This window comes from Armigeres subalbatus, chromosome 3 (genome assembly GCF_024139115.2).
Source record: "Armigeres subalbatus isolate Guangzhou_Male chromosome 3, GZ_Asu_2, whole genome shotgun sequence".
Lineage (NCBI taxonomy): Eukaryota > Metazoa > Arthropoda > Insecta > Diptera > Culicidae > Armigeres > Armigeres subalbatus.
In genome coordinates, this window is record NC_085141.1 from 191,958,769 (window position 1) to 191,986,654 (window position 27,886).

The following is a 27,886-nucleotide window of genomic DNA, read 5'->3' on the forward strand; positions in this document are numbered from 1 at the left end:
AAAGCTGCAACGTGAGAGGTGTGTTGGGATGGTTTACATTACTTTGATAAGGCAAAATAACAAATTCTCCTCGTGGGACGAAAACTTTATCAGTCAAAGACGAGTTCATATTGCAGCAGCTAGATTAAAGAGGTAAGTCGTTTGTTTCATGGTTTTTGTTGATTATTTGTCGCAATGAAATTTAATATAGTATGTGCATAATATGTGAGAGGTTGTCATTTGCTTATTATATTCCGGTCCTCAATATCGCAATGCACCATTTCCAATGTTATGGGAGTGTTTTGTTCAACTTTATAAAATACGTAAACTTATTTTCAGAACACTTCTGAAACCTATAATTCGTGGATTTGTGATTTATGTCCGCGTGTTTTAGGGCTTCGGATCGTTGATCCGCGTTTTATTGGATTTTGAATTATTGCAAGGCAGCTTTCAATATTGTCCATTGTTTTATACACTACAACCCCAGGAACTGTAGCCAGAATCACAAATTGACCAAATTATGAATGATGGGCGGCACTTCTCCGACATTATCGACGTCAAGTCATATCGGGCGCTAACATCGACTCTGACCACTATCTGGTGGTGTTCAGGACAAGCCTCTGGGAACCAAATTTAAATCTTCTGTGTTTTCAGGCACACCATCAACTACAAGGAAGCAACGACAACGTTTCACCCGCTTAACTGTCAAGGTTGATAGTTAGAATCGAAAACAGTGAAACGTTCGTGAAGTGCACACAACGTCCAATAGCTTAAGCGCGATTTTCTATAGTGGCTCAAACACTCCGTCTTCTTGGGGTCCGCGACGTTAGGCATAAGTACGTGTACGTGGCTTAAGGACGTTAGGCATAGGGTGGTCTAACCGGTAGTACCGAAACCGGCAATACCGGTATTACCGGCCACTTTTGGGTACCGAAAATACCGGTATTTTCGGTATTCTGAAATTTGCTGTCAGTATGATAAATCTCGAATAGTTTTGGTTTTGACAGTAGATGCATAAGTATTAGATTGCTAATGTCGCTCCTGTTCGCGTGACTAACATCTAGGTCACTTTGATCTGGCAGCCAAAGTACCGGTACTAAGGTCAAACCAATGTTGTAATTAAACAAAACATGCAATTACAATATTATGCATAAACGACAAGTTAGGCTTGTGGAAGCATATTTTAGCAAAATACTTTTAATGACTACAGCGCCACTAGGGTTCTTGTACTTATGCTTCTACTGTTTTGACCTACACATATATAAGCAAAAATTATTGCAAAAATATATCCGTTCTGAACTTGGAAAAGAATTTTAATTTGTGGCTGATTCCAAGACACGCTGGAATAGCATGTTATCTATGCTCAAACGGATCTATGAGTTGAAGCTTCAATCCAAATTCAACGTCAGTGATGATTGTTTGACGGTTGGTGAAATAATTCAAGCCCCTGAACCTGTTCAAGTTACATGCTGTGGAACTACTCTGCTGTGAGTTTTGCACTTTATATGAAGCCGACGTGGCGCTCCAATTTATGTTGAAAAAATATCAAATGAATCCAAAGAAATTTCCGCCACTTATTCTATGCTTTGAAGAATAAATCCAAGAGAGCCGATTAGAATACGCCGATCTTTGCTCTTTTTGAATAATTCTGTCGTGAAGCAATTGATCAGAAACGTATTCGTCATTTTTCCTGACACAGAGCTACTTTGATTAAGCAAGCGGACGTGATATTGAAGCGTGTAATCATTTCTGATGCGATCGCTAAAACTGAGAAACGTGTATTACATTTTTTTAATCTAATCTTTCAATATGAGATAAATATTTGGAGAAAAATAAAAATTACATTCAGTTATGCGTCTAACTTACTTGTCTCGTATGCTAAATGTTTTCTGAGCTTCCAGTGTCTCAATGAATACAAGCAAAAACACTTTATTGTGATAAGCTGCTCAAATTGTAGCATTGCTTGGTCGTAGTTTGTTCAGGTATGTTGATTCGAATTTTGACGAGTTCAATATCGGATGGTCAGTTACCTGGGAAGAATACCTTCATGATATAGTTCACATGATCACGAGTAGGAATGCCGCCATTTTCTAGATCAGCTGTCAAATCAGTCATATCCGTTTGTAACTCAGAAGGCTTGCTTGCACTCCATTCGAACATTTTTCCAGCGTATCCATTAGGATCTGTATTCGTTTGTATTCTCGTTCAGCCTGTGTACTTTGCGTCGATAAATAATTAAAATAACAACTAAGGATACCACGATAAAAAGTACCAATGACTATACCAAACAGGATATGCGAAAATGTCGAACAGATCATTGTTCTGAATACAAAGTCTAAACCATGAGAGCGAAATTTAAAAGAAGTCACGGAATGTTATGATCATGACATTAACGTCATTTGACAATAATTCGGGTCTCACGCCGCCAACATCAGATTTAGAATGACCTATTAGAAAAGTTATAGGGCCCTTTGAGGGCTATATGTTTATATAAAAAACATAATTGAAAATCATGTGTGATAAAATTTATTAGCAAATTAGTCCCATGACATCGAAATGACATTTCCCGTCATCTGCTTTACGAAGGCTAATTGATGAAGATATGAATGCCAACCGTGCAGAGTTTTGAATATATAACGCTAGCTGACGTTTAATTAGACCGTTACAAATATGTAATTAAAATTATCTCCTACTGGTCTCCAAAAGGTCAGGGGGGAAGGGGGGATAATAAAACAAATAATAAAAGAAAAAACCCTGATTCATCCACCTAGCGATGTTTGTGCCTATCGATACGAAGACATCGATACGAAGAAGATGGATAATTTTTCTGTTCTGGTTCATCGGTTAAAGAACAACTTGTGAAGAGATCAGCAGACTAAACACTTGCGTTGCTGGTGGTAAATACGTTGACGCCAGGATTCTTGAATGCAATCGCAAGGAATTCTCCTCTACTAGAATCTGAAGGGATTAATGGCAAGTACTGACACTGATTTTCGACGGTCTTAAACCATCGTCCAACTTTGTGAACCAGAGAGGAATTTTCAGTAGTGGCAATTATGCAACAAAATCCAATGCGGATTGGGAGATTAGTCGCTCAGTATGTTATACTACTTAAGTTTCGCTTTGCCAAGCTCAACAAGCAATAATTTAACATTTCAAGATTATCAACAAATGTTGTTTTTCATCCAAAAGTCCAAATCAAAGTTTTCTTTTAATACTGAAATTTTATAAAACCGAGTATTCTACCGGTATTACCGGTATTGACTCCACCAAATACGAATACCGATTATTAAAAATGGCCAATACCGACCACCTAGTTAGTGATAAGTAATGATAGGCATAATGGATCGTTAGGCATAACGGATAGGCATAATGTACGAGATAGAGGACGTTTTCGATAAATCTTTCATGTCTTGGGCTCAAGGGTGGGCTTGAGCACAATTAAATTCACATTCGTGTGAACTTTTGTGCCACAGTGTTTCACATTGTGATTTTCATGCTTCTCATGTAACTTCAGATGAAATGTCAAAGTTTGGCAACACTATGAAGTAAACATCACATCAGCTAGCAGCAGGAGTAAAAATCTAAATAGTGGAAAACGGAGATCGAGTTTTCTTCATGAATATCATAAATACATTCATCATCTGTTAGAAATTTCAACAAGACGACTGAAATGCTTGCAGCTATTTGCGGAATTATATCTCGAAACAAGGATATCTATTGAACACAACCGGGCACACAATCAGACTACGTGGAAGACCGGTGACCGGGCAGTTGCGTTCGTGACAACGACAGTGGACATCCGTAGAGACGATGATTATAAGGACACTCCGACAGGTAAGTTTTGAAATCTAATTATATTTAGTGAGATTTTCCGTTCGTGACAATATCGAGTTATTTTCGTAGAGGAAGAATATTGACGAAGATAGTAAAACTGATAGAGCAATACGTAACTGAACGAAGAAAAAGATTACTTTTCGCGCCCGATTCAAGGCTAGGTAAAATCACTGTGTATAAAGAATGGCACGGTCGTATAGTTTTTCAGAGTGAATCCAGATCCAACGATCCCTACCAATTAACTGATAATCCTTCCTGTGGTTTTTGTGGAGACGCAGAGGTAAACACGGTCTTCAAACAGCAAAAACCACCTACTAATATTCCTTCCTTCTTCCTAACTGACTACAAGGACGAGGCCGGCGCCGTTATTGCTCATTTGAATTTTAGAGTCACTGAAACTTGCACACTGAGAATGCTTGAACAATCCCAGTCAATCATTCAGTTGATTCTTTGAGCAATTTCACTGATTCTGGTCAATCACGGAGTAGCAACCATAGATATGTGTAGTCAGTCAAAGCTTAGCTAAGCTAAGGAGCTCCTTGAAACGCCTGTCATCCGCGGTACAATGCATTCTCGCTTAACTTTTCAAAAGGTCTAAGTAACATTTTTTTCATGATTTAATTTGAATAGCGCAATTAACAGACCAATATGAAAGCTTTTGATTGCACTACTCAAATTAATTCATGAAAAAAATGTCCTTAGGTCCTTTTGAAAAGTTAAGCGAGCATTGTTCGCTACAAAAACAACCATCATTTTCTTCCGTGCAACATTTTCAGTAATATTCCCTGTGGAAAATAAAAACGTTTCTTGTTACGGTTCCACAGTACTTCTGTCTGTCACGCAAGCATGCGGACTCCCAGCCGTGCTCCTCGCTCCAAAAGTCTTTTCATCTTGTCAAGCAAAGAGAGAAAATTTGCAGGTTCGTGGAAATTTCCTAAAATTGTGATTTTTTAGTGTTTTTAGGCATTAATTGCTACAAAACAGTGCATTTTGTGTAATATCCATAATAAGGTAACCCAATGTAGTGTTTTTTAATCGATTAGTGTCCAAATAATGGATAAAAGTGAAATAGAAAATTACGAAATTTCATTGTTCGATCGCTACCCCTTTTTTGCTTGAAGCATCCTTCCTCCGCTTATTCGATTCGAATGCGCTCTCCAAAGAGGAAAAAACCTTGATCAATCTACCTATAGGTAGATTATATATAGTGAACATTTTTTCTTATACGATTCATCGCAACACAACTTGTTTCATATTGACCCTAAAATAGAAATCATAACAAAAAATGTTTCTTCCAATATTGTACACTTATAAAAAATTTAATGTTTTTTCTTGACCTAAAAAAGTGATAATCAACAGCACTATTTAATAAAAATGAATTTCAAGTAGGGACACTTTCAGTTAAATGTGTTGGATAACTGAAAATCGGTAAAAAAAATAGGCGAAAGCTTCTTGTAATAAATCCAATGATCCTTTCGAATGAATAATACAACACCATTTCACCATATGCTTAGAAAGTGTACCATCCTTGACCTAACTCAAAGAAGTGATAGGCCTAGGCTAACGTGCCGATAAAAATAGTAAATACAAAAGCAATTCTCAGTTGTAAGAAAAGAAATAAAACGTGGAGCAAGAAAGTGCTGAGTGTCGATGCGCTCCCTGCAACTGATGCGGAAATAAAAGAACAGCTGGCTTGCGAGTCGCTGAATAAAATTGAAAGCGCTGCAATGAATTGAAAATACTAATTCAAACTTTGTTGTCGTTTGCAGTGTTTTTAGCAACCATGGCTCCCGACAAGAAGCAGAAAGGCCGCAACAAGAAGATTACGTTGGTACAGAGTAGCAAGAAGGATGAGAAGGCAACGAATGGTGCTGCCAATGGGTCGGCTGTGGAAATGACCGAAGAAGGTGAGTGACGGGCTGCGTTTATTGAGTCACCTAGTAGGACTGGTGTTCGTCATTGTTCGATTTTGAATCTCTCAATGTTCTGGACTTTGGAATTACCTAAATACGATACCCTAAAATGACATTGAAAGACAATAATTAACTAAGCTATTCAAGGTTAAATCTTGCCTTCTCATGGTAACTGTAGGGCACTATCCAATTTCGCTCTTTTCAACTTCTGTCGAATTGAAGCAATAGATATTCTGCACATCTTCTTCTATGGCTCTACATTCCAACTGAAACTTGGCCGGCTTTTCAACTTAGTATTCTCATAACATTTCCACAGTTAATAATTGAAAGCTTTTCTTTGCCCGCCATTGCATGAGTATGTATCTTTTTTTTTTTTTTTTTTTGTGGTTTTTATTTGGCTTTACTTATATACACATAGCCTGCCAAGTGTTAGCTACAACCTACTACATATCAATATTACATTCAATTACAAAATTTGTTAAAGTAGTAAGAATGTCAATGTCTTTTTCCTTAAGTATAGTTTTCAGATCTGGTATTACATGTTTTCTAGTTAGAATTGCCCAAAGTTTATGTCTCTGATTTTCAAATCTGACACACTCGAATAACACATGATCTGGATCACCACGCGCTTCGCCACAAGAGCACGTGTCGTCGTCTATAATCCTGTTACGTGTGAGATGAGCCGGGAGGCGGGAGTGGTTGCTGATAAGTTTACACAGAATGACTACCTGTCTTCGATTGAACGGATCGTCCATGAACCAGGGTTGCTGAGAGACAGTGCGCAGAATACTATTGCAGAAACGACCTTTTGTTCCTTCGGACCAGTTATCCTGCCATATACGCAGTCCTTTTTGCTTCGCCAGGGAAGCTAATATCTAGATGAGTCAGCTGATGTTGTTGTTCCGCTCCGCTAATGCACGCTTCTTTTGCCAGTTCGTCTGCTTCTTCATTCATGACAACGCCACTGTGGGAAGGAACCCAGAAGAATGTGATGTCAAAACCCTCGGACTCCGTTAAGTGTACTGTTTCCTTAATTTCGAACCAGGCCTTTGGAGTTGATGAATTAATGTCTCTCGATTGAAGACCTTTCAGGACACTCATGCTGTCTGTCATCACAACGTACTTTCCCCTAGCGGAATTTTTGATGAGACGCACTGCACTCAGTATTGCGAGAAGCTCTGCCATGTACACAGATATGCTTTGCGGTAGTCTCACACAAATACGGGGCGCCATGAAGTTATTCACAACTGCGTATCCTGTTCCATTTGAACCCTTAGATCCATCGGTCGCACATACATGGGCTTCACCAAAGGATCTCCTTATTTCTCTCACTACTAATTCGTTTGCGGACAGCTCTCCAGGTTGTTTCATGATCGACTGCATTCGAAGATTGATGGAAAGTTGCTTTTTCCTCACTACTGGGTCGAAAAGAAAGCAAGGTAGGTTTGGAAGGCTATGATTACAGTGGAAGAAATCTTGCAAACAGGAAATAGGTTGCGAAAATATCGAGGTGTATCGAGGATTCGGGGGATTACATCTTCTAAGCCAGGATTCTAAGCCCAACCTCCTGTTGACAAACCGTAATCTAGCTGTGTCTCTCCGAATACCCAGAGGTGTTAATCCGGCCATCACTTCCAATGAACCTGTATGAGTCGTTTTAGTAGACCCGAGGCAAATACGAATACACGAGTACTGAATCCGATCTAGAGTCAAAGCGTCTTTTCTCGGTATCCGTTCCAAAAGAACTCCACCATATTCGAGAATTGGGCGGACACATGATTTGTATATTTGGAGCATGGTTCGGGGGTGCGCTCCCCAATATTGTCCAGCTATACTTCTTAGAAAATTAACATACGGAAGCGAGCGTTGTTTCACATAGTTTACATGGCGTGACCACGACAGGTTTGATGTTAGCTGTATTCCAAGTAGCTTCACAGATTCCACAACTGGTAATATTTCTTCATCGATGCGAATTATTGGAACTTCGTCGAATTTAACCTTCGAAATAACCATGACGTGGCATTTCGTCGATGATAGTTCAAGGCCAATGTTAGAGATGTCTTCTACCAAACAATTTAAACCGGCTTGCAAGACTTCACTCGTTTCTTCCAGAAGATTACCACAAACAGCTATGGTGAAGTCATCAGCATACCCCACTCGAATGATACGTCTAGGAATATTCTTCATCATTCTGGTTACTAGAATATTGAAGCAAATAGGACTCAACGGAGATCCTTGAGGAGTCCTTTCCACGTAGTACGGAGAATTTCCTGCTTGTCATTAGTTTTTGTCACAATTATTCTTTCTTGGAAGAGCCAATACACTGCCCTGATCATGCACATATCAATGCCCATTAGACTGGCCCAGATTAGTATGGGGAGAAAAAAATGTTGTCGAATTCCACGGGGCACCCCCCAGAATTGTGTCTTTGGGTGAGAAAATCAATCTCTGAAAATTTCAGCTCAATCGCTTGTTGCATAAGCTGGCGCATTTTATTTGAAGTTTGTATGGGGATTTCAGCCAAAATGTATAGGAAAATACACCTCGGTCACTCATTCGATCTGGAAATTGGTTCTGATTGCTCGATTGACCTCAGAATTGCAAAAACGGCAGTTGGTATGCTACAGAACAATTTCACAGAACATTGCATGATGAATAAATGAACTTTTCGGCTGATTTATTAGGAGCTGATTTGTGTATTTTTGGATTTTTTGATCGAATCGCATCAGCCAAAACCTATATAAAAGTTCATTTAATCATCATACAATGTTCTGTGAAATTGTTCTGTAGCATACCAACTGCCGTTTTTGCAATTCTGAGGTCAATCGAGCAATCAGAACCAATTTCCAGATCGAATGAGTGACGGAGGCAGGCCTGGTAGCGGGTCACTTTTTAGTGACTTGGTCACTATTCTGAGTCTAGTCACTAAAAAGTCACTATTTGCATCCAAAAGTCACTAAAGTCACTATTTTTCAGAAAATGGTCACTAAAGTCACTATTTTTGCACTGCCTATTGTAAAAAAAAAAAAAATCATTTGTACCTATACTATTGTTATCAACCAAATCAAATGTGAGTCTGGTTGCAATATATAAAATTTGAGAAATATGCACAAAAAAAGTTCCAAGTGTGTTGTGAGGTTCGTGAGCTGTGAAACCGTGAGGTTGTTTCCGATTAATATCGAATATCGACTATGATCTTTTTCTTCACGAATGGAATTTGTTGCGAAACGTTGATCTCGAGTATAGAGAACCGAATTGAGGAGTATTGGAACTAGGACCACGTCTGTTGGTGAGCGCTTTTACCCCCCGGTGACAAAAATAGTGTACAGCCTCAGTTTCATCACATGACAATGATGTTTGATGTTTCTCAACGTTAGGAAGAGCAATGAGCGATAAGGGCGTCGAACACAAAAAATAGGTACAATATGATTGGTAAATTCGTTCATGATTGTTAAAGGTCTGTCTCGTTTGGAGAATTAATCTTAAAATAAACTTAGAAGTGACATTTGAATAATTATCAAATAACCCTGCTCGAAGATTACTTTCGACAGATATCGAATCATTTTTCATCGATTTTCTATTAAAATTGCTGGGTAGCACCACCACCCGGGTATTCTTTTTATTTTCGAACTGTCACTTTTAAGTTTAATTCTCCAAACGAGACAGACCTTAAATCCGTCCTACAATCCTTCGGGAAAAGTTTCGAAAAAAAATGTTGAGCAAGTTATGTCAGAAGTGTTTCTTGCCCAAGCCCAAGCTAGATGGCGTTTTGACCGTGCGTACAATTTTTTGCTAACATTTTTGCTAACGAGGGTGTTCATTCTTACTATAATTTAGGCCCCCTAACTTCGGTAAGATTTGTAATTAGATGGACTTATAATTAGAATCGAATTAGAATTAGATCGCCTTGAAAAAGGATCATGGTGTAATTTAAAACTTTGTTATTGAAATTATTTTAGAAATATCAAATTTTTATAAAAAAGATTCTGTTGATTAACAATTAGGAATACCCAAAAAACTAGTGTGGAGGTGAATGAATTAGTCGGTTTTTTAAATCTTAAATAAAACAACAAACGAATTAGATTTAAAAGATTTTTTTTTGTCTTCAGATTATTTAGTCACCCATTTTTATGAACTTTAATACTAAAGTCTGCCATTTAGGCTATAGTTTATTAGAATTTCTGGATTTCTAATAGAAGGCCATGAATCTATTGGATTTTCAAAATTTTCCTCAGAATGCCACGTCGAGTCCAAAATATCAAAAAATTTATTTAGATTTGTTATTAAACCATAGTTTAATAATAGGTAAAATCGTATTTTTTTAATTTCTCTATTTATTTAAATTATTTTATATTTTTCAGGCAAACCGCACCAAGCGGCTTTTTAACTGACTTGTATTATGTCCCAAAAAAAAAACGGAAATTACTTTATCCTAATTCATACGACAATTCGTTTGGATCTCTGTGTAATTACAGCTGGCCTGGCAATAACGGAGTAGCAACCGTGGGCGGTCAATCATGCTCATGCTCATGATCATACGATAATTTGTTGAAGGATATCCACAGTTAGGAGGCTGAGTGATATCCGATACTATTTGTGATCAATTAGATCTGCTATCCGGAAGTTTGGGCAGAAAATGGGTATTTTTTGCTGGCGCTTGGTGTTATTTGGCAGAACCTCGAAAATGGTCCTACCAAAGATTTATTAGCTTACGAGTCCAAATAGTGCACCGTCTAGGAATCAATTAGATCATTTTATATCACTAATATTGCTGTTATACAGAAAACTTCGAGCTCATATTAAACAACAAATGTTGTAATTATCAACACAATTTTGTGTAACAACTAGTAATTCACTATCCGTTCCCGTGAAACCGGGTAGAAACCATGTCGTGGTGTGTTACTTAATATGATGCCTCAATATGATACCATGGCCACATTGCTCTTGGCCTCTTGGTTTCATCATCTTCCTCCTTATGGTGAAGATTAGCGTGGTCAGTAGCAGTAATATTCATGCTTTTGTTGTTTTTGCCTTTTCTTGATTTGTAATAGCATTCTAGATAAGGATTTCAAAAATAAAAACCTAGTTTGCAATCTTCAAATTATATCATAACAATGCTAATGCAACTTGTAGTCACAGCTTGTAGCTTGTGTTGTATCTCTAACCCCGGTTTAAAACTCCAAAGTCACTATTTGGTCAATATTTCTGCATTTGAAAGTAACTATTTGGTCACTTTTTCTGCAATTGAAAGTCACTATTTGGTCACTTTTTCGTCATCGTTGGTCACTAAAGTCACTATTTTGAACGGCATTCATCGCTACCAGCCCTGCGGAGGTGTATTTTCCTATACATTTTTGCTGAAATCCCCATACAAACTTCAAATCAAATGCGCCAGCTTATGCAACAAGCGATTGAGCTGAAATTTTCAGAGATTGATTTTCTCACCCAAAGACACAATCCTGGGGGGTGCCCCGTGGAATTACACAACTTTTTGTTTCCTGGGCCAGTCTAATGCCCATTACTCTCATTTCTGCAACTAAACAGTTGATATCCACATTATCATAAGCACTTTTAATATCGATACTGCACAGAAGAACATGTTCACGTCTTTGAAATGCCCGATAAGATTCCTCGATAATAATGCTGACAGCGTCAACCGTGCTTTTCCCTTTTCGAAATCCGCACATCTCGAATGGAAAAAGTTGTTTATTTTCGATATACCATTCTAACTTTTCTTTAATCATTGCTTCATATGTCTTACGGAAACAAGACGCTAGAGCAATTGGACGAATCGTTGAGGCAGAGCTTATCTGTTGTCCCGGCTTTGGTATGGCTATTATTTGAAAAAGCTTCCACTCACTAGGCAGCTCTCCGTTCTCAAAAATTCGGTTGTAGATCCTAAGCAATGTCTGCATTCCAATAGATGGAAGGTTTGCAATGGCGGAATATGAAACACCATCAGCACCAGGTGCCGTATCCTTTCCAGTCTTAATAACAGCTTGTAGATCACACATAGAAAAGTAATTGCCTCTAATATGATCTCCGCAAGTGCATGCTGGAAACTCAGTGGGAATGTTTCGAGAACAGCAAGGGGCAAGTTTATCCAGTAAACCCTCCAGAACGGCATTGGAGATACTTTGACGACTCCCTGAAGCAGTTCGACCTTTGTAGCGTGCCATTTTCCAAAGTGTGTTGATTGAGGTAGAGCTATCGAGACCATCACAAAACACTTTCCAGCTCAATGTTTTCTTCTCCTTTATCATTTCTTTAAATTGGTTTTCAGATTTCCTGTAGGTTTCGTAAGCTTCGTATGTTAACACTCGTTTCCATGTTTTGAATGCCGCTCTGGATTCCTGTTTGGCTGAGGTGAGTTCTTCGTCCCAGTACGGTTGCGGAATCTTCGTATTTCCAGATCTTAATGTGGGATTAGGTGCGGAATGTACGAGAGCATTCCATACCATCCCAAAAAATCCGACATAGTCCAACGTCTCTCCAGTTTGTTCGAAAGCTTCCAAGTCATTAGCTATTTTGCTAGTATATGTTTCCCATTTTATTTTCTTCCAATTTAAAATTGTCTGAGTTTGTTGGATTGTTGTGTCTAGTAATCCGAACACGATAGGAAAATGGTCACTTCCTGCAGGATTGTCGAGAACTTTCCAGCCGAACAGCAGACTTACTTCTGGTGAAGTTATAGTGAGATCGATAGCACTCCATGAATGATTTTGGTCGAAACGTGTTGATTCACCATTATTAAGAACGATGAGATTTTCCGAATCCAGTGCTTCATATAAGTAACGGCCACGTTGATTTTCACTATGATTCCCCCACATCTGATGCTTGGCGTTAAAATCTCCACCAACGACGTAGGGTTTTGGTATCGAACGGAAAAATTGAATAAAATTGTTCTCCGATACGTTCGCTTGAGGGTGTATGTAGATGGATACAATCGTTATAACGCCGACACTAGTTCGAACTTGACAGGAAATATGCTGGATATCAACGTGAGTATTCAGTTGAAAGGCCGAAGGGTTCAATTCTTTTCGAATCGCAAGTGCAACGCCCATTGAGTTTCTACGATGATCTTTACGAAATGTTACATAATGCGGGATGTTTAGATACGTAGTTCGATCGAGATGAGTCTCACTTAAGAAGACGATACTAGATTGGAGTTCGTTAATAAGGTCAATCAGCACCGAGCGTTTGCTGAGCAAACCTCGGCAATTCCATTGCAAACATCGTATTGATTCAACATCCATTGTATCCACTAGCGTGGATTATTATCATAAGCGTAACGTATTGAGATACTGCATTACGTGATTATTGACCATCTCGGAAATTCTGTCAATATATCCTTGAGAATGAGAGTGTTGGCGTTCAGCATCTTGCTTCTTCTTTGTGATGATTTTTTGACATCTTCTGTGATCATTTGCTTTATGAGCACCCTGACAATTGACACACTGGGGATTTTCCTGCATACATTGATGTTCGGGATCATTATTTCCTTCCAGACAGTTGGGGCAGCGTATAGCACTTTTACAATTCTTCTTGTCGTGTCCCAATCGCCAACAGTTACCACATTGACGAGTTTGGTACACGTAAGGCTTAACTGCATACAGCACATTGTTTATCTCGACGTGGGAGGGGAGCACTAGACCATCGAATGTAAATATGACAGTATACAACGATTTGATTGAGCCATCATTCGCTTTTTTGGTTATGCGACGACACTCAACTATCGGTGGATTTTCTGTTTGGTACATTTTAGCTTTATCGAATGCAACAGCCGTTGTTAATTCCCCCGTATCCACTTCGGGCTCGATGTAAGCCACACCGAGGCACTCCACTAAACGTTGCGGGATCGAGAATTTTACGTTTTCTTGCTCTGTTTCCACCAGTAGGTTGGCGGCCCGAGCTGAGCGCATCAAGATTTTTAGCTTCTTCTTTGACATCGGAATAGATCGGATATAATCGCTTCCGAACTTTTGGATTAGCATTTTTCCTATTTTAGTAGCAATAATGTTGGCACCGTTTCTTGATTCTGCGATTATCAAAAACGGACCGGAATTTGCCTCGTTGTATTTTCTTATCCGCCGCACGGGCAGACTATCATCGTTGGGGACCGGCATTTGCCGCACAATAGTTGTGAGCGTAGGTAGAGAAAAAGAGATGTTATTGACTTGCTTCACAGAGCGAACAATATCGATGTGATACGTACCAGTGCACAAACAAGACTGAGTATGTATCTTTGGTGGTATGTACAATGGATACACACTATCCCCAAGGAATCGAGAATGTTTGCCTAGACCGGAGCGAGAATCAAACTCGCCATCTCAGGATTGGAAATCCTATGTCTTTGCTCGCAAGACTAACTGGAGACCCATCTTGATATAAAACTACCTGTAATTACATGTTTATTTCATATTTGCTGGGTTGGGGTAAATGGGACAAAAACAATTTTTCGTCAAAATAGTGATTTTTGCTAATTTGCTAATTTCAGCTAAGAAAACTTTTCATCTTAGAGTTTTTATCAAAAGTAATTTCTTCCAATTTGAAAAAAGTTGCGAGAAAAAACAATTAAGATTTACGCATGATTTAAAAGGTAAATAAAATATAGCGTTGGTAGATCCAGCTTCAAAAATCTAAGGAAGGACTCACTCCGTGATTGTACACAGAGAGAAATAAAATTGTGCTTTTGAGAATATCACACTTTCGTTTTGAAAGTTGCTCATTTCTAGTAATTTTGGGTAGCGAAATTTTTACTGTGAGTATAAAACTTTCTATTTGAAAGTTTTATTATCAATGAAACATTGTTGATTTGAAAGCGGAAAATTTTCGACTGAAAGATTAAAAATTGTCAAGTGATCCTTTCATTTTTCTCGATTTGGCAACATTGGCAGTAAATAATAATTTTCTGGCAACTAATCGAGCTGTCTTCGTCGGTCATCGTTTGGACTCGGAAAATCAATCCCGTTTTGAGAAAACACCATAAGTACAGGGCATAAATTATTTCTTTCGAGCAAGTAAATTGAACCACAGGTAAATATTTCCTGACACTCTTCTTTGCAATAAAATCTTCATTGATTTGTATTTTATTTATTAATTTTCGTAGACGGAGCCGAGGACGGAGCATCGGAGTTCCCAGGATGTTTAACATAGGCCTGCTACTAACTCCATATCAAACAGAGGACGAAATCATAAAATTGCATCATCGCGAAGTTGACAGCCGCCGCGCGCCACCCAAAACATGACTCTGAAGCTCCAACCACCCTGATACGCATAAAGGAAAATAATAATATGTAAACCGAAGAATGGTGATTTCCAAATGATAATAAAGATAATAATACCAACAAAATCATCAAATTTTAATGTTTTTAATTTTTTGGCAAACTTAAATAAAAAAAAATCATATGTGAAATCGACAATGAACACAACTTGTTGGTTTGAAAGTATTACTTGTTAATACTAATGTAAAATTCAGCTTTCATTTTGAGAGGTAAATGTTATTTTGAAAATATTCCTCTTGTCAAAGTTTGTCTCGAGGTGACATTTTTTGCATTGGTAGATTTAACAATCCTATACTTTCTACTGAAAATCACTAACGAATTTTCTTAATTTTACCAACGTTCTTTTAATTTTACCAACGATTTTTTTTGTGTGTAGGTATTTGTAGGTTTCCATATAATGGGTCACAAACATAAGTTGCTGTCTATTAGTGGATTAAATTGTGTTGATCGCTACACAAAAATTAGATACATTCGCAAATTTTGAACCCCGAAAAAAGGCAAAGCAGTATATGACTCCTTAAAAAAAAGCATTTACCCGGAATGAGGCAAAAGAGTAGATGATCCTCTCTTTAAAAGTACGCATTTTCCCGGAAAAAAGTACCCCTTCTCCAAAAGTACGCCATTTTCTGGAAGAAAGCAGAAGACAAGATGACCCATTTTTCAAAAGAACGCAAAAGTCGAAGCGTATATGATTTTTTAACGCTTACGATCAAATGAACTGATGATTCCATCTTTAAAGCACAAGATTTCTGCTTATAACGAGAAAACATGCATGTATATTTGATTGGAAGAATTATAATGAGTAGATCGCGTCGCGTGATCAATTCTTCAACCTGTGCACTATTTTAATATTTCGAGAACAACACATAAAAGGGACCTGAAATGATAAACAAATAATTTTCCAGCGCGTTTCTCAATATGTTTGCTTACTTTGTTGCATCTAACTGGTTCTTAGCTACTTCTTATTTTCTGAATTAACTCAAACTTAACTAAGCATCAAGGCTCTGTCTCATTTGGAGAATTAAACTTAAAAGTGACAGCTCGAAAATTAGCAAATAACCCAGTCATAAGAATGGCTGGTGCTACCCAGCAATTCCAATAAGACATCGATGCAAAATGATTCGATATCTGTCAAAAGTAATCTTGCTCTGCGAGCAGGGTTATTTGATAATTATTGAAATGTCACTTTTAAGTTTAATTTCAGTTTAATTCTCCAAATGAGACAGACCCAAAGTGATTTAAGTAAAATTAAAAATTACTATCATCAGAATCATTTCCAATGTGACAAAAAAGCAATATATCTATTCGGAAATTATTCTGCTGGCACTTTCAATTCTAATTTGAGTTATTCGTAAAATGAGACGGAATTTTAAATACAGAAAAGGAATATATCAATCATGCAAAGGCTCTAATAATAATTTTTATTTAGCATGTCATATCAGAAAAATAAAGTCTGTACAATAAAGAGAACAATGAAGTTCATAGCCCTTATTCTTCTCAATAAGGTACCGCCCGTAGCTTTTGAACATAAAGATTCCCCCAAACACACGCGACGCGACAGTCGCGACGCGATTCTATCGCTTGGCGACAGCGATTCTGTCGCCGTTGGTATGGAAGCGTGAATGGAACCACGATGGAACATTAGAGTGGCCCAAGCTTATATGGAAAAAGTGAAAAGTCTGGAATTTCAAACCTTGCACCCTTAAATGACAGTTTGGGGGTCCCAGAAGCTCCCCTGAAAATTTCAGCTCATTCGGTCCAGTGGTTGGCGTGCGCAAATGACTCAAAGTTTGTATGGGAAAAGTGATCCAAATGTATGAGGAAACGCAACCGTTTCAGTTTTTTGCTTCTAGGTGGCGCTGTAGTCGACGGATTCCTGTTGTGGACAAAATGTAGAACCTTTTTTATATAAGGAAGCGACTGGTGAAGACCGGGTGTAAATCCCTTTGAAATTGGCCAAGTTATAAGCATCCAAAGTCGAGGGTGTCCCCCAGGGGTGATTAAAATGAGAGCAACGTACCACCGACCATTGCGGCGGCGATGCAGGCGTATTCGGTGCAGTGCGAAATTAAATGCATGATTATCACACAATCTCGCGAATTTTTATCCGATTGGTAAATACTTTCCGTGCTCTGTACAGTAGTGTAGCTAGAGAGGGAGGGGGTGACTTACCACTGAAGCCAACGAGCTGAAGTTTTTAAGGGGAGACAAAATTCATGAAATATTTGTAACGAGTTGTTTTCGGACATCGTGATGCCCGTTGCATCAATTTTAGAACGATATGATATAATCGTTACAGACAGAGGGACAGAAGGGCAGAAAGACAGAGAGACCTGGGATATTATATAAGTTATATATTTTTCAAACAACAGTTTTAATGTTTATAGCATAATTTATTAACTGTAAAAAACTACAAAGTTATCAACAAACAACACTTATACCTATATTAATTATTTATTTCAACTGCTAGGCCTTCCTTTATAACAGAGCGAGTGCTTACTTACTTACTTCATCACCCTTACAAGATTTTAAATTGTGTGCCATTTCTATTCTCTCATCAGTAGATATTTCTGGGTCGAAAAAAGCCAGAGCGACTAGTTTTTCACTCAAGTACCATAGATGGTTTGCAAATCTTGAAGCTGCAGCCATATAGGTGTACACATTTCTTGTTTGATCAGGGAAAGCATCTCATAAAGTTATCAATTTTTTTGCCAGGTTTAGATCATTTCGTGCTGCTGATGAGGGTAAAGGAGCTTTAAACCAAGACCAAATGTAAACCCGTAAAATAAAAGCACACAATACTGGAATTTTTCGCCTTTCATCATCGGTCATGTCAAATTGGCCTCTAAACAGCCATATTTTAAGACAATATATTGCTTTCGCCATCCATCTGGCATTGCTATGTGCTCCTGGTGGCGAAAATTTAATTCTTTTCACACCAAGAAATGCTAAAGATAAATTTAGCAACTCTTTATAGTCTTGTCGTTGCTGTTTTAATATTGAGTTGGTTTTTCAAAAATTTAATCAAATGTTGTGTTTCATCACCTCAGGATCTCAATAATGTTTTCGTCTACCATATTTTCATCAAAGGATTGATCCATAGTAGGCCAGGCTGATTTAATTTTTTTTTAAATACTTGAAGAAGGGCCTTTTGAAGGAAATAGTTTTTCCCAAGCTGCTGTCATCAAAACTTCGACAATATGATGCCGACACGCCAGCCATAAAAGATCTCTGCCAATCCGGCCAATAGGCCTAATGATCGATTTTTCTGAATACCCTATATTCAAATTGGTCACCATAAAGGGGAAATAATAAAATGGGTCCAATATTGTTCTATTGGGAACGATCCTACCAAATATAAGGTAATTTTGAGGGATCATATCAATAATGTTGGAACTGGATGGCTGTATATTTTTATTTGAGGCTAACAAAATAAATGGAAGAAGTACTTAATTTATTTCGTGTATTTACATTCACGTTTCGAAAATTGAACTCTAAACTATAGCATAAACCAAACTTGACCAAATTTCGAGTTCTTCAATTTATGTCAATTTTGAGTAAATTTTTTTAGCGTGTTAGCTCGAAGATAAAACGACGCCAGAAAATTGCGAGATTAAACATCGAACAATATCCCGGATGTGTTTTTCTACTAAAAAAAAGAAAAAAGATCCCCCCCCCTTATTCACCCTCTCCCTCTCTAGCTACACTACTGTACAGAGTACGGAAAGTATTTACCAATCAAATAAAAATTCGCGAGATTGCGTTATAATCATTCATTTAATTTCGCACGGCACAGAATACGCCTGCATCGCCGCCGCCGCAATGGTCGGTGGTACGTTGCTATTATTTTAAACACCCCTGGGGGACACGCTCGAAACCCTCGACTTTGGATGCTTATAACTTGGCCAATTTCAAAGGGATTTACATCCGGTCTTCACCAGTCGCTTCCTTATATAAAAAAGGTTCTACAACAGGAATCCGTCGACTACAGCGCCACCTAGAAGCAAAAAACTGAAACGGTTGCGTTTCCTCATCTATTTGGATCACTTTTCCCATACAAACTTTGAGTCATTTGCGCACGCCAACCACTGGACCGAATGAGCTGAAATTTTCAGGGGAGCTTCTGGGACCCCCAAACTGTCATTTAAGGGTGCAAGGTTTGAAATTCAGGATTTCATGCATTTTGGGCCAGTCTAATGGAACATTGCCTGCAGCGACCCAACGATAGAATCGCGGCGACTAGTTGTCGCCGTCGCGGCGATGAAATCGCTTAGGTCTGGGGGAGCCTTAATTCACTGTAAACGTCGTCGACGTATTGTGTACTTTGAATAAAATTCATAATTTTATTTTTTTTAAGATTTCATCATAACTGTTGTACGTTTTAAAATAATGTTTTATTTTTCAAATAATGAATTACTGTCACTTCATGCATTTTAACTTTACTAGGAAAAATGTTTTTTTTAGTTAAGCAAACAGGTAAAATCATTGCGCCACTTGTTGCGCTTCTGATCAATTTATACATAACGTGCAATATTCATTGTTTGACATTATAGGTATAATGTTTATAAACAATGCTGCATTTCTTCTCAGATTTGTGAAATATTTTAAATCAAATCAGACCAAATGCCTACGGCTTGCTGCGTAAAATCCTGTGGATCTTCTTCGACTGAAGAGGCACCAGTCTCACTGCATAGATTTCCTCGAGATGCACATTCTAGAAAAGTATGGAACTTGGCTCCAAAAAGCTGTCGTCGGCAAGAGTTTGTGGGAAACATTTTTCTACCCTTCAATACGACAATTTTGATAAGTCTGATTCAAGTAGAAATTCAAATTTTCAATTAGTTAATATTATGATTTACAGATGTAAAAACACTTAAAGCTAATGCTTTTCCTGACGTACAACATATGTATGTAAATTGGTTAAAACATAATTGTCGAAAATGCATATGCTTATCAACCTTTTTGTAGAACGATATTATCAAGAAACGCAACAATATATGTTTATGATAATATCACGAAACGTTGAAAACTACGTCTTGCAGAGACCAGATATGGAACAATACAACAGATAGAAAGACATGGGGCGACAATATCCAACAGGACGGTCACTGTTCCTTCTAAAACGTACTTCAGAAAATAAACAAACGACGTATGCCACCAATGTAAATATTGAGAAAGCGTTTCGTTGAAGCGTGACGACGAGTTTTTTTGCCTCAGTATTTGAAAATATTGGACGTGAAGAAACGGTAATCCAAGATGAAAATCTACCAGAAGAGCACATTAGGTAATGATATATTAATTTCGTACGTAACGTAGACTGCTAGTGGACGCATAATTTCCCATGTTTCCTGGTTTGCCTATATACATGGGACAGTTATCCATACACAGGCTGAAAACAAATTGAACAACTGATACTGCAAATCATTTTTCTGCAAGAGATACGTAATCGATCTAATCTCAGAAACTATCTCATTCTACAAAATGTAATTTCAGCGTGGACTGCACGATCTCAGAAGACTCAAATAGTAATTCCAGTCGGTTTACTATGTTCAACGGCATATTCCATGTTGAAAGCCTAACCGCACGTCATTTAAAGTACTTAACAGGGCTAGAAAGAACGTTATTCGAATATATTTATGAGTTTTGCATTTATCGTCAATTAGAATGGCCTCATTACGGCCTTCCATTGAAGGAACAGCTTCTTATAACCCTCATGAAGTATAGAAAAGCCTGGGAGTTCACGACATTATCAATCATGTTCAAATTGAAAGAGTCGAGCGTTCGTGATATTTTCGTATTCTGGACAAATCTGTTATACAAAAAATTGAGGCGATTAACTTCTGGAGTTTGGGATCCCGCGAAGAGCACGAATACATAGCAATACTCGATTGTACAGAGATTCCGATGGAAGCCTGAGTCATCAGATATTCAGCAAGTTACATTCTCGAAGTACAAGAATCAAATACATTCAAAGTGCTTGTTGCAATAGATGAACAAGGGACTATTTTATTCGTGTGTGATGCTTATGGAGGCTCTGTATCGGATAACAAAATTGTAGAGTATCCGGAATAGTTGATTATTTAAATGAAAGCGATCACATCTTGGCAGAACGAGGGTTCGAACAAACGGATATGTTATCCGCCAAAGGAGTATTCTTAACCGTCCTCCGAACAAAAAGGAGACCAACTTAGTGAGCAAGATGTTTTTAAAACGCGGGCGATTGCTTCTCGGCGATTGATGTTGAACGTGTTATTGGATATCCGAAAACTTATAAAATACTATCCAATAAACTAATTTAATTAAATTCCTATCGTTAACCAATCCAAATCCAATTCAATCCAGTCAAATCCATCCAATTCTTATTCAATCGAAATCAAATCCAACACGGAGAAAAAAATGTAGTAGAGTCAATCTGATTCTGCTTTAAATCAACAATATTTTTGCATTGTTTTATGAATAACAATATTTTTGGTTGATACAACCACAAATAGGGTTGAATCAACCATACGCGATAGTTGATTCTACTATCGGATATATTTGTTTCAACCATGCATCTCAGCTGTCACTGTCAAATATTACATCAGAAAACAACAATATTTATGGTTTTTACTTTCGAAAATGCTACGACACTACGATGACATCGACAAAATAAGAAAATGTGATAGAAGCAGAATCGAACTAGTTACAAGAAGAGTAAGAGTCATCCACCTTACCTCTGCTCCATGCTTACTATTTTTAGACAGGATGATTTATGTTGATCAGTTTCTACAGTTTTTCATATTACGAAATGGTCGTCAAAACAACGATATTATTATTGTTGCAATCATGCATTGCAGGATTGAAACAACAATAATGTTCAATTGAAGAAAGCAATAAATAATCGTTGAAACAACAATGTTGAAGACTGAAAAAACAATATGCACGTAGTTTGGTGCAACAATCGAAATAGTGTTTTAATCTTACAATATTCTTCTGCGTGAAATCTAATTTAATTCTAATTCAAATCCAATCCAAATCTAAATCAAATCATATTCAAATCCAATCAAAATCTAATTCAAATCCAATTTTTATCCAAATTCAATCCAATTCAATTCCATTTGAGATCCAAATCTAGTCTTAATCAACCCATATTCAATTCATCAAATCTAAATCTACTTCAATTCTTTCAAATCAATCAAATCAAATTAAAATCCAATTCAACCAAATCTAATTCAAGTTCATTCCAAATCCAATCTAAATCCAACCTAGATCCAATTCAAATCAAATCCCATCCAAATATAATCAACATCAAAATTAATTAGAAAGAACAAGTACGAGACTTTGGCAACTTATTTTGATTTGTTCAATCTAACATGAACTCATTTTATCTAAATTTCTTAAAATCAATGTATTTGATACCTGATCACTATAAGTTTCGACGGTCATTAATCGAAAATGTCATGTCTTCGAATTATTTTAAAATATTTTCTCTCCATTGTCAATACTCTAATTAAGAAATTCTGAATTTGAAGTCTCTAGTGCACTAGTTCCAAAGATATAAGGTGTCAAAGTCAGAAATGGGTAAAAAGTTAACAAATTTCCTGAAAAATATTTTACTTTCAACTATTTATTGAAATATTTTCTTAATGTTTTTTCTTTAATGTTAATACATCATTACAAAGGTAATTGTATAAGCTTTAAAATGGTATGCAAAAACTAATGGTTACTTGTGAAAAAAATGAAAAAATGCGGAAACAATATTTTTTCCAAAACGACGCTATTTTCAACTTTGATAGTGAAGAACTTTTTCCTCAGAAATCCCCGGTTCTTTATGATGCACATCAAGGACGAAGCTTCGACTAAAATTTCCCGAAATAATTTCTTGCCAGTATTTGCAATTAGAGTTAAATCACTTTGATTTTTTCATTTATTTTTTTACTGTGTTTTGCCTCTCTCGTACTCAAGGTTAATGCTCATTCCAAAACAGATGTTTGATAGAAGGCCCGGAGATCCGTAGTGGTATATATCAACTAACTCAGCTCGAAGAATTGAGGTGATGTCTGTATATGTGTGCATGCGCGTCTATGTATGTGCGCAAATCGCCATTTAGACGCTTATTTGTACGATTTTCTCCAACAAGTTTCATTCGACAGGAAATCTAGTCCCATCGTTTCCTATGAAAATGGGCCAGACTGAACTATGGGCTCAAAGGGTATGGTCAAAATACATGTATTGTAATAACTTCGACTTTATTTATAACAATTTTTAACTTTTCAAAGGTGAATGAATAAAACCCAATACAATGCAGCACAACGGTAACGGTAACGGATTTATATATTTCCTGTCAAATTTTACTGGTTCCGTCGCCATTCCGCTGAATTGCGTTTGGGGCAGAGTGGTTGAGAGTCATTTCCTAAACCTATTTTCATGAGCTATTCATTAGCTACTGATGGAGAACTAAATATGAGGTTTCATAGTATGTAAATATTTATAAATCTCATGGAATCAATAATTCCATTGTTTTATTGAAAAGTAAAGACGAACAATATCTTAGTTAGTACGGAGAGTATGAAATTCTTGCTAGTGTTCATGAATGTCTGGCTAAAAGGATATTATTCACTCATACACTTTGAGGTTCACTGGCTGAACAACAGCGGAAATCAATATAAAAAAGAAGAATTTAGAACTCATAATGCAAGAAAATGATCAAGAGAGGCAAATGTTGACATTTTTCTTCGTGCCTTACATGAATCAGATCTATTTTAAGCTCGATTTGGATAACGAGGAGACATTGGAAAAAAAATTCATAATTATTCTTATGCCATGCGTAATTTTGTAATATTTGAAGATTTTAAAAGTTCTTTATCCTCTGATACTTTAGATGAATTCATGTCATCTTCCATCGTTGATGGAATTGAAGAAAATATCATTAAAGATTTAAACCTTCACACAGAAAAAGAATGATGCTATATACTTGTAAAATCATGAAAACAAATCAAAATAATTTAAATAGTGTTTATTCAAATTGAAAGAATTTGCTTTTCGGAACAATGGAGCATTTGTGGAATGAATGAATATTCACATTTTTGAGAATATATTATTCTCATTTATTTTTTGAATAACTTGTACAAATGTCGGGATTGCGATTTCTAATTTAGTATCCTTTTTAAAGATTATTTCAATTCTGATTCTTTAGAAAATTGTTTAACTATTTTTTAGTGGAATTTTCCTGTCATAAGACGAGTTTAGTAAATTCCATTTTTACCGCTCGTATTAGTTCTACATATACGTATTTCGACCTGTGTAGGACGTCTTCAGTGTATATTCTTTACTCGTTCTTGACTTTGATTCTTTGATTAACATTTGCTTTTAGGATCCTTCAGAACCTGTACTTTGTCAAACAGATTGTTCTAAATACAAATTGTAGGCATGGAGTAAGAACAAAAAAATATATCCAGATGTCATGAAATTAGTTCTTTTAACATTAATTCGGTTCTCTTGTAACTAGATTTAGAGCAATGAAAATTATTAGATTTATTGGTAGGGGGCGTTTTTTTACTTTCTTCCCACAAAAATGATTACCTTCCGCAAAAATATACAAAATATATAGACGACAGTCCACAAATGAGGATACGATGTCCATAAATTGCTGTACTGTTTTTTGTACAACCCCTTCCTTCTCCTCAAAAACTATTAAATTAAACTTCTAAATTGGATTGCTTTGTCACGTTAATCAGAATTTATGAAAAAATACGTAATTCATGAGAGATCCCTAAAGGGATTGTTAGAAATTTATATTCATGCTATTTCGACCATCACAGCTAAAGCAAAGTGGAAAATCACTTGAAAAGTCCAATTTTATTTTTACGCTCCAGATGGGATCCCCATAGTCTGATGGGATTCTAGAACAAGCCTTTGGACAGAGTGTGATTGATTCGCACTCTATACAAATCCAGCCCTTGCTGTGGGCATAGAGTGCGATCCTCTCGTTTAATAAACAATGCCCTCGCTTGACTGTGGATATACAACAGTAGCAATGGAGATTGGACAAATCATGCATCCGAAAGATATTCAATTTGCAAAAAGAGCTAACCGCGGTGGAGGTTGGTACTCGCTTGATGGCTTTTCCGCAAACGTGACCTTTAGTGGTCTTGTTCTGTGAGGTTATCACGCCATCTAGAGTAGGAGGTTGAGGGTTCAGTCCTCCAAGACACGTGGATTCTTTTTCGCAAATTTCATATCAGTTTGTCCATTTCGAAACGTGCACAGCCAAGATATTTAAAAAAAATGGTTTTCGTACGGGAGTTGCGAATAATATGCAATTAATTATGTTTCTCTGTTTCTCTGCCGATTATACGAAAATCTTCAAAATTGTGAGTAACTCTCGGACTGTTGGGATTTCAGAATTTGCATTAACTATTTTGCTGACTGGTGTACTAGAACTGAGTTTCGATGAGTTCAAGCATCGAAAAATGCATATAATTTCATCACCGCAAGCATCAACCAGTTCTATTCGACTATGTTCTCTCACATCATAACCTCGCTTTTCAGCTTATTAAGGATCTTATGGTGCTCTTAGATAGGGCCTCGCATTTAGGATCCACTACAACTATATGATCGCCAGAGCCAATCGACAATAGTCTTCAAGATTGCTTGAGTTTAGAGACCTTCTATGCCTCAGTTTACTGCTCTTTGTCGTTCTATACTAGAATCGGGCACGATCATATGGTGCCCTTTCCAACCAACTTGGATTGCCATAATTGAAGCCGTTCAAAGGAAGTTGGCGTGACTCATCAAACTTGCCACCGTTTGAACACCGTTGTCGCCTCTTGAACATCAAACAGCTGGAAGAGAGACGAAAAGTTGCACTAGTCATATTAGCCGGGAAAGCTGCTTACGGATTGCATCGACTGTCCTGCATTGTTGGCACAGCTGAACATGTATGCACCTGAGAGACTGCTTCGTCAACGCGACATCCTGTTCTTGATCAACGACACAGAAACTATGCCCTGCATGAACCAATCCGTTTTATCTGCCGACCCTTTGGAGTATTATTATCCCTCTCTTTACCGACTTTTTCAAAGGTTTCAATTGAAGGAATCATCATGAAAAAATGCTAGAACAATAGTTATTAGGCATAGCTTAAATTAGTGAAAAGATTTTGATTGCAAATCAATAGTTACTTAATCGTTTTCAAAAGTTTCACTATGTTTACTTAAAATTGATTATATTGCAGTCTAATGAAACCATACAGTTGTGCCAAATACTACTTTTTATGTTGAATAAATCGATGAATGTTGGAAGGTAAAACTTGATGGAGCTTACAGCTACCATGGAAGGAAAGGGTTATGTGTTTGATTTCCATCCATCAGCTGACGTACTTCGACAACGATTACTGGACTTATTTCGAATTGTTATTCGTAATTAATTAGTTTTGAGTTTTATTGAGCTGTTATGAACACATAAATAACATATTTCATAGTTCCAGTAATACCTGATATACTTTTTACCTACATACCTCTGTACCTTATTCTAAAATAATTCAGACCCAATTTATAACCATAGTTTATTTTCCACTAATCTGTTCAAAATGTTTCTATTTCCATTTTTGAGGCACTCTGCCAAACTGGACGAGGAGGCAAGAATCAACGCAGAAGCGAGATCATGCACGGTCACTGGCTGTCACCGCGCTCCCGTGATATAAAGATTGCCAACTTTTCAATCACTTTCTTCGTTGCGAGATGTTGCAAGGATGCTTGAGTTGAACTGTGGCGTCGCTACGGTCTGCTCGGATCCAACGGATGCGGCAAATCTTCTCTTTGGCAGTGCTGGCAATCGTGAGTCCCATTCTGACCACATCGACATTTTCCACTTGACGCGTGAAATTCCGGCTAGCTCCAAGAGTGCCCTCGAGTGCGTAATGGAAGTCGATGAGGAACTTATCGTGGAGAAAATGGCCGAACAATTGGTCGACCAGGAAGATGACGAGTCTCAGGAACAATTGATGGACATCTACGATCGTCTCGATGAAATGTCATCTGATATGGCAGAAGCTAAGCTTCACGCATTCTCCACGGTCTTGGTTTCGATAAGATGATGCAACAGAAGGCAGCTAAAGACTTTTCTGGAGGATGGCGTATGCAATGCTCTTGCTAGGGCGCTTTCGTAAAGCCGCACCTTCTCCTGCTGGACGAACCGACCAACCATCTCGATCTGGATGCGTGCGTATGGTTGAAGAAGAACTCAAAACCTACAAACGAATTCTTGATCATTTCCCATTCGCAAGATTTCCTCAAGAGTCTGTACCAACATCGTCCACATGACCCAGAAACGACTCAAATACTACACGGTAACTACGAACAGTTCTAAAGACCCGGCTGGAATTATTGGAAAATCAGATGAAACAATACAACTGGGAACAGGATCAGATCGCACATATGAAAAATTACAGCCCGGTTTGGTCACGGTTCGGAAGTTAGCTCGTCAGGCACAGTCCAAGGAAAAGACCCTGGCAAAATGATGGCCCAAGGTTTAACGAGAAAGCAATCGACGAAAAGCAGCTACTTCTGCTTCCCGTCATGTGACGATCCCGCCACCGGTCATTATGGCAGAATGTCACTTCGGTATAACGAAAAACGCCTTTAATCTACAAGAATCTTGAATTCGGTATCGACTTGGACACGAGGTTAGCCCTTGTCGGCCCTAACGGAGCAGGCAAGAGTACCCTGCTGAAACTGCTCTACGGAGATTTAGTGCCTACATCGGGAATGATTCGCAAGAACTCCCATCTACGCATTGCCAGGTACCATCAGCACTTGCATGAATTGCTTGACATGGACATGAGTCCCCTGGATTACATGTTGAAGTCCTTCCCCGAGGTTGTGGAACGGGAGG

General features: G+C 37.6%; 1 protein-coding gene and 1 pseudogene across 2 annotated transcripts in view; both read left to right on the plus strand.

Moving 5' to 3' along the window:
* Nucleotides 1–4,599: 4,599 nt before the first annotated feature.
* The window catches only part of LOC134220757 (ATP-binding cassette sub-family F member 2), a 49,046-nt gene continuing 25,759 nt past the window's right edge, over nucleotides 4,600–27,886 (plus strand). The window contains exons 1-2 of one of the 2 annotated variants that reach the window (XM_062699862.1): nucleotides 4,600–4,735; nucleotides 5,586–5,723. In XM_062699862.1, the coding sequence (XP_062555846.1) occupies nucleotides 4,663–4,735; nucleotides 5,586–5,723 (211 nt within the window). In that variant the 5' untranslated portion in view covers nucleotides 4,600–4,662. Of the gene's footprint in view, nucleotides 4,828–5,585; nucleotides 5,724–27,886 lie in introns of both variants that reach the window. The other variant, XM_062699863.1, reaches the window with a different exon arrangement.
* Nucleotides 20,270–21,312, plus strand: LOC134219223 (uncharacterized; annotated as a pseudogene).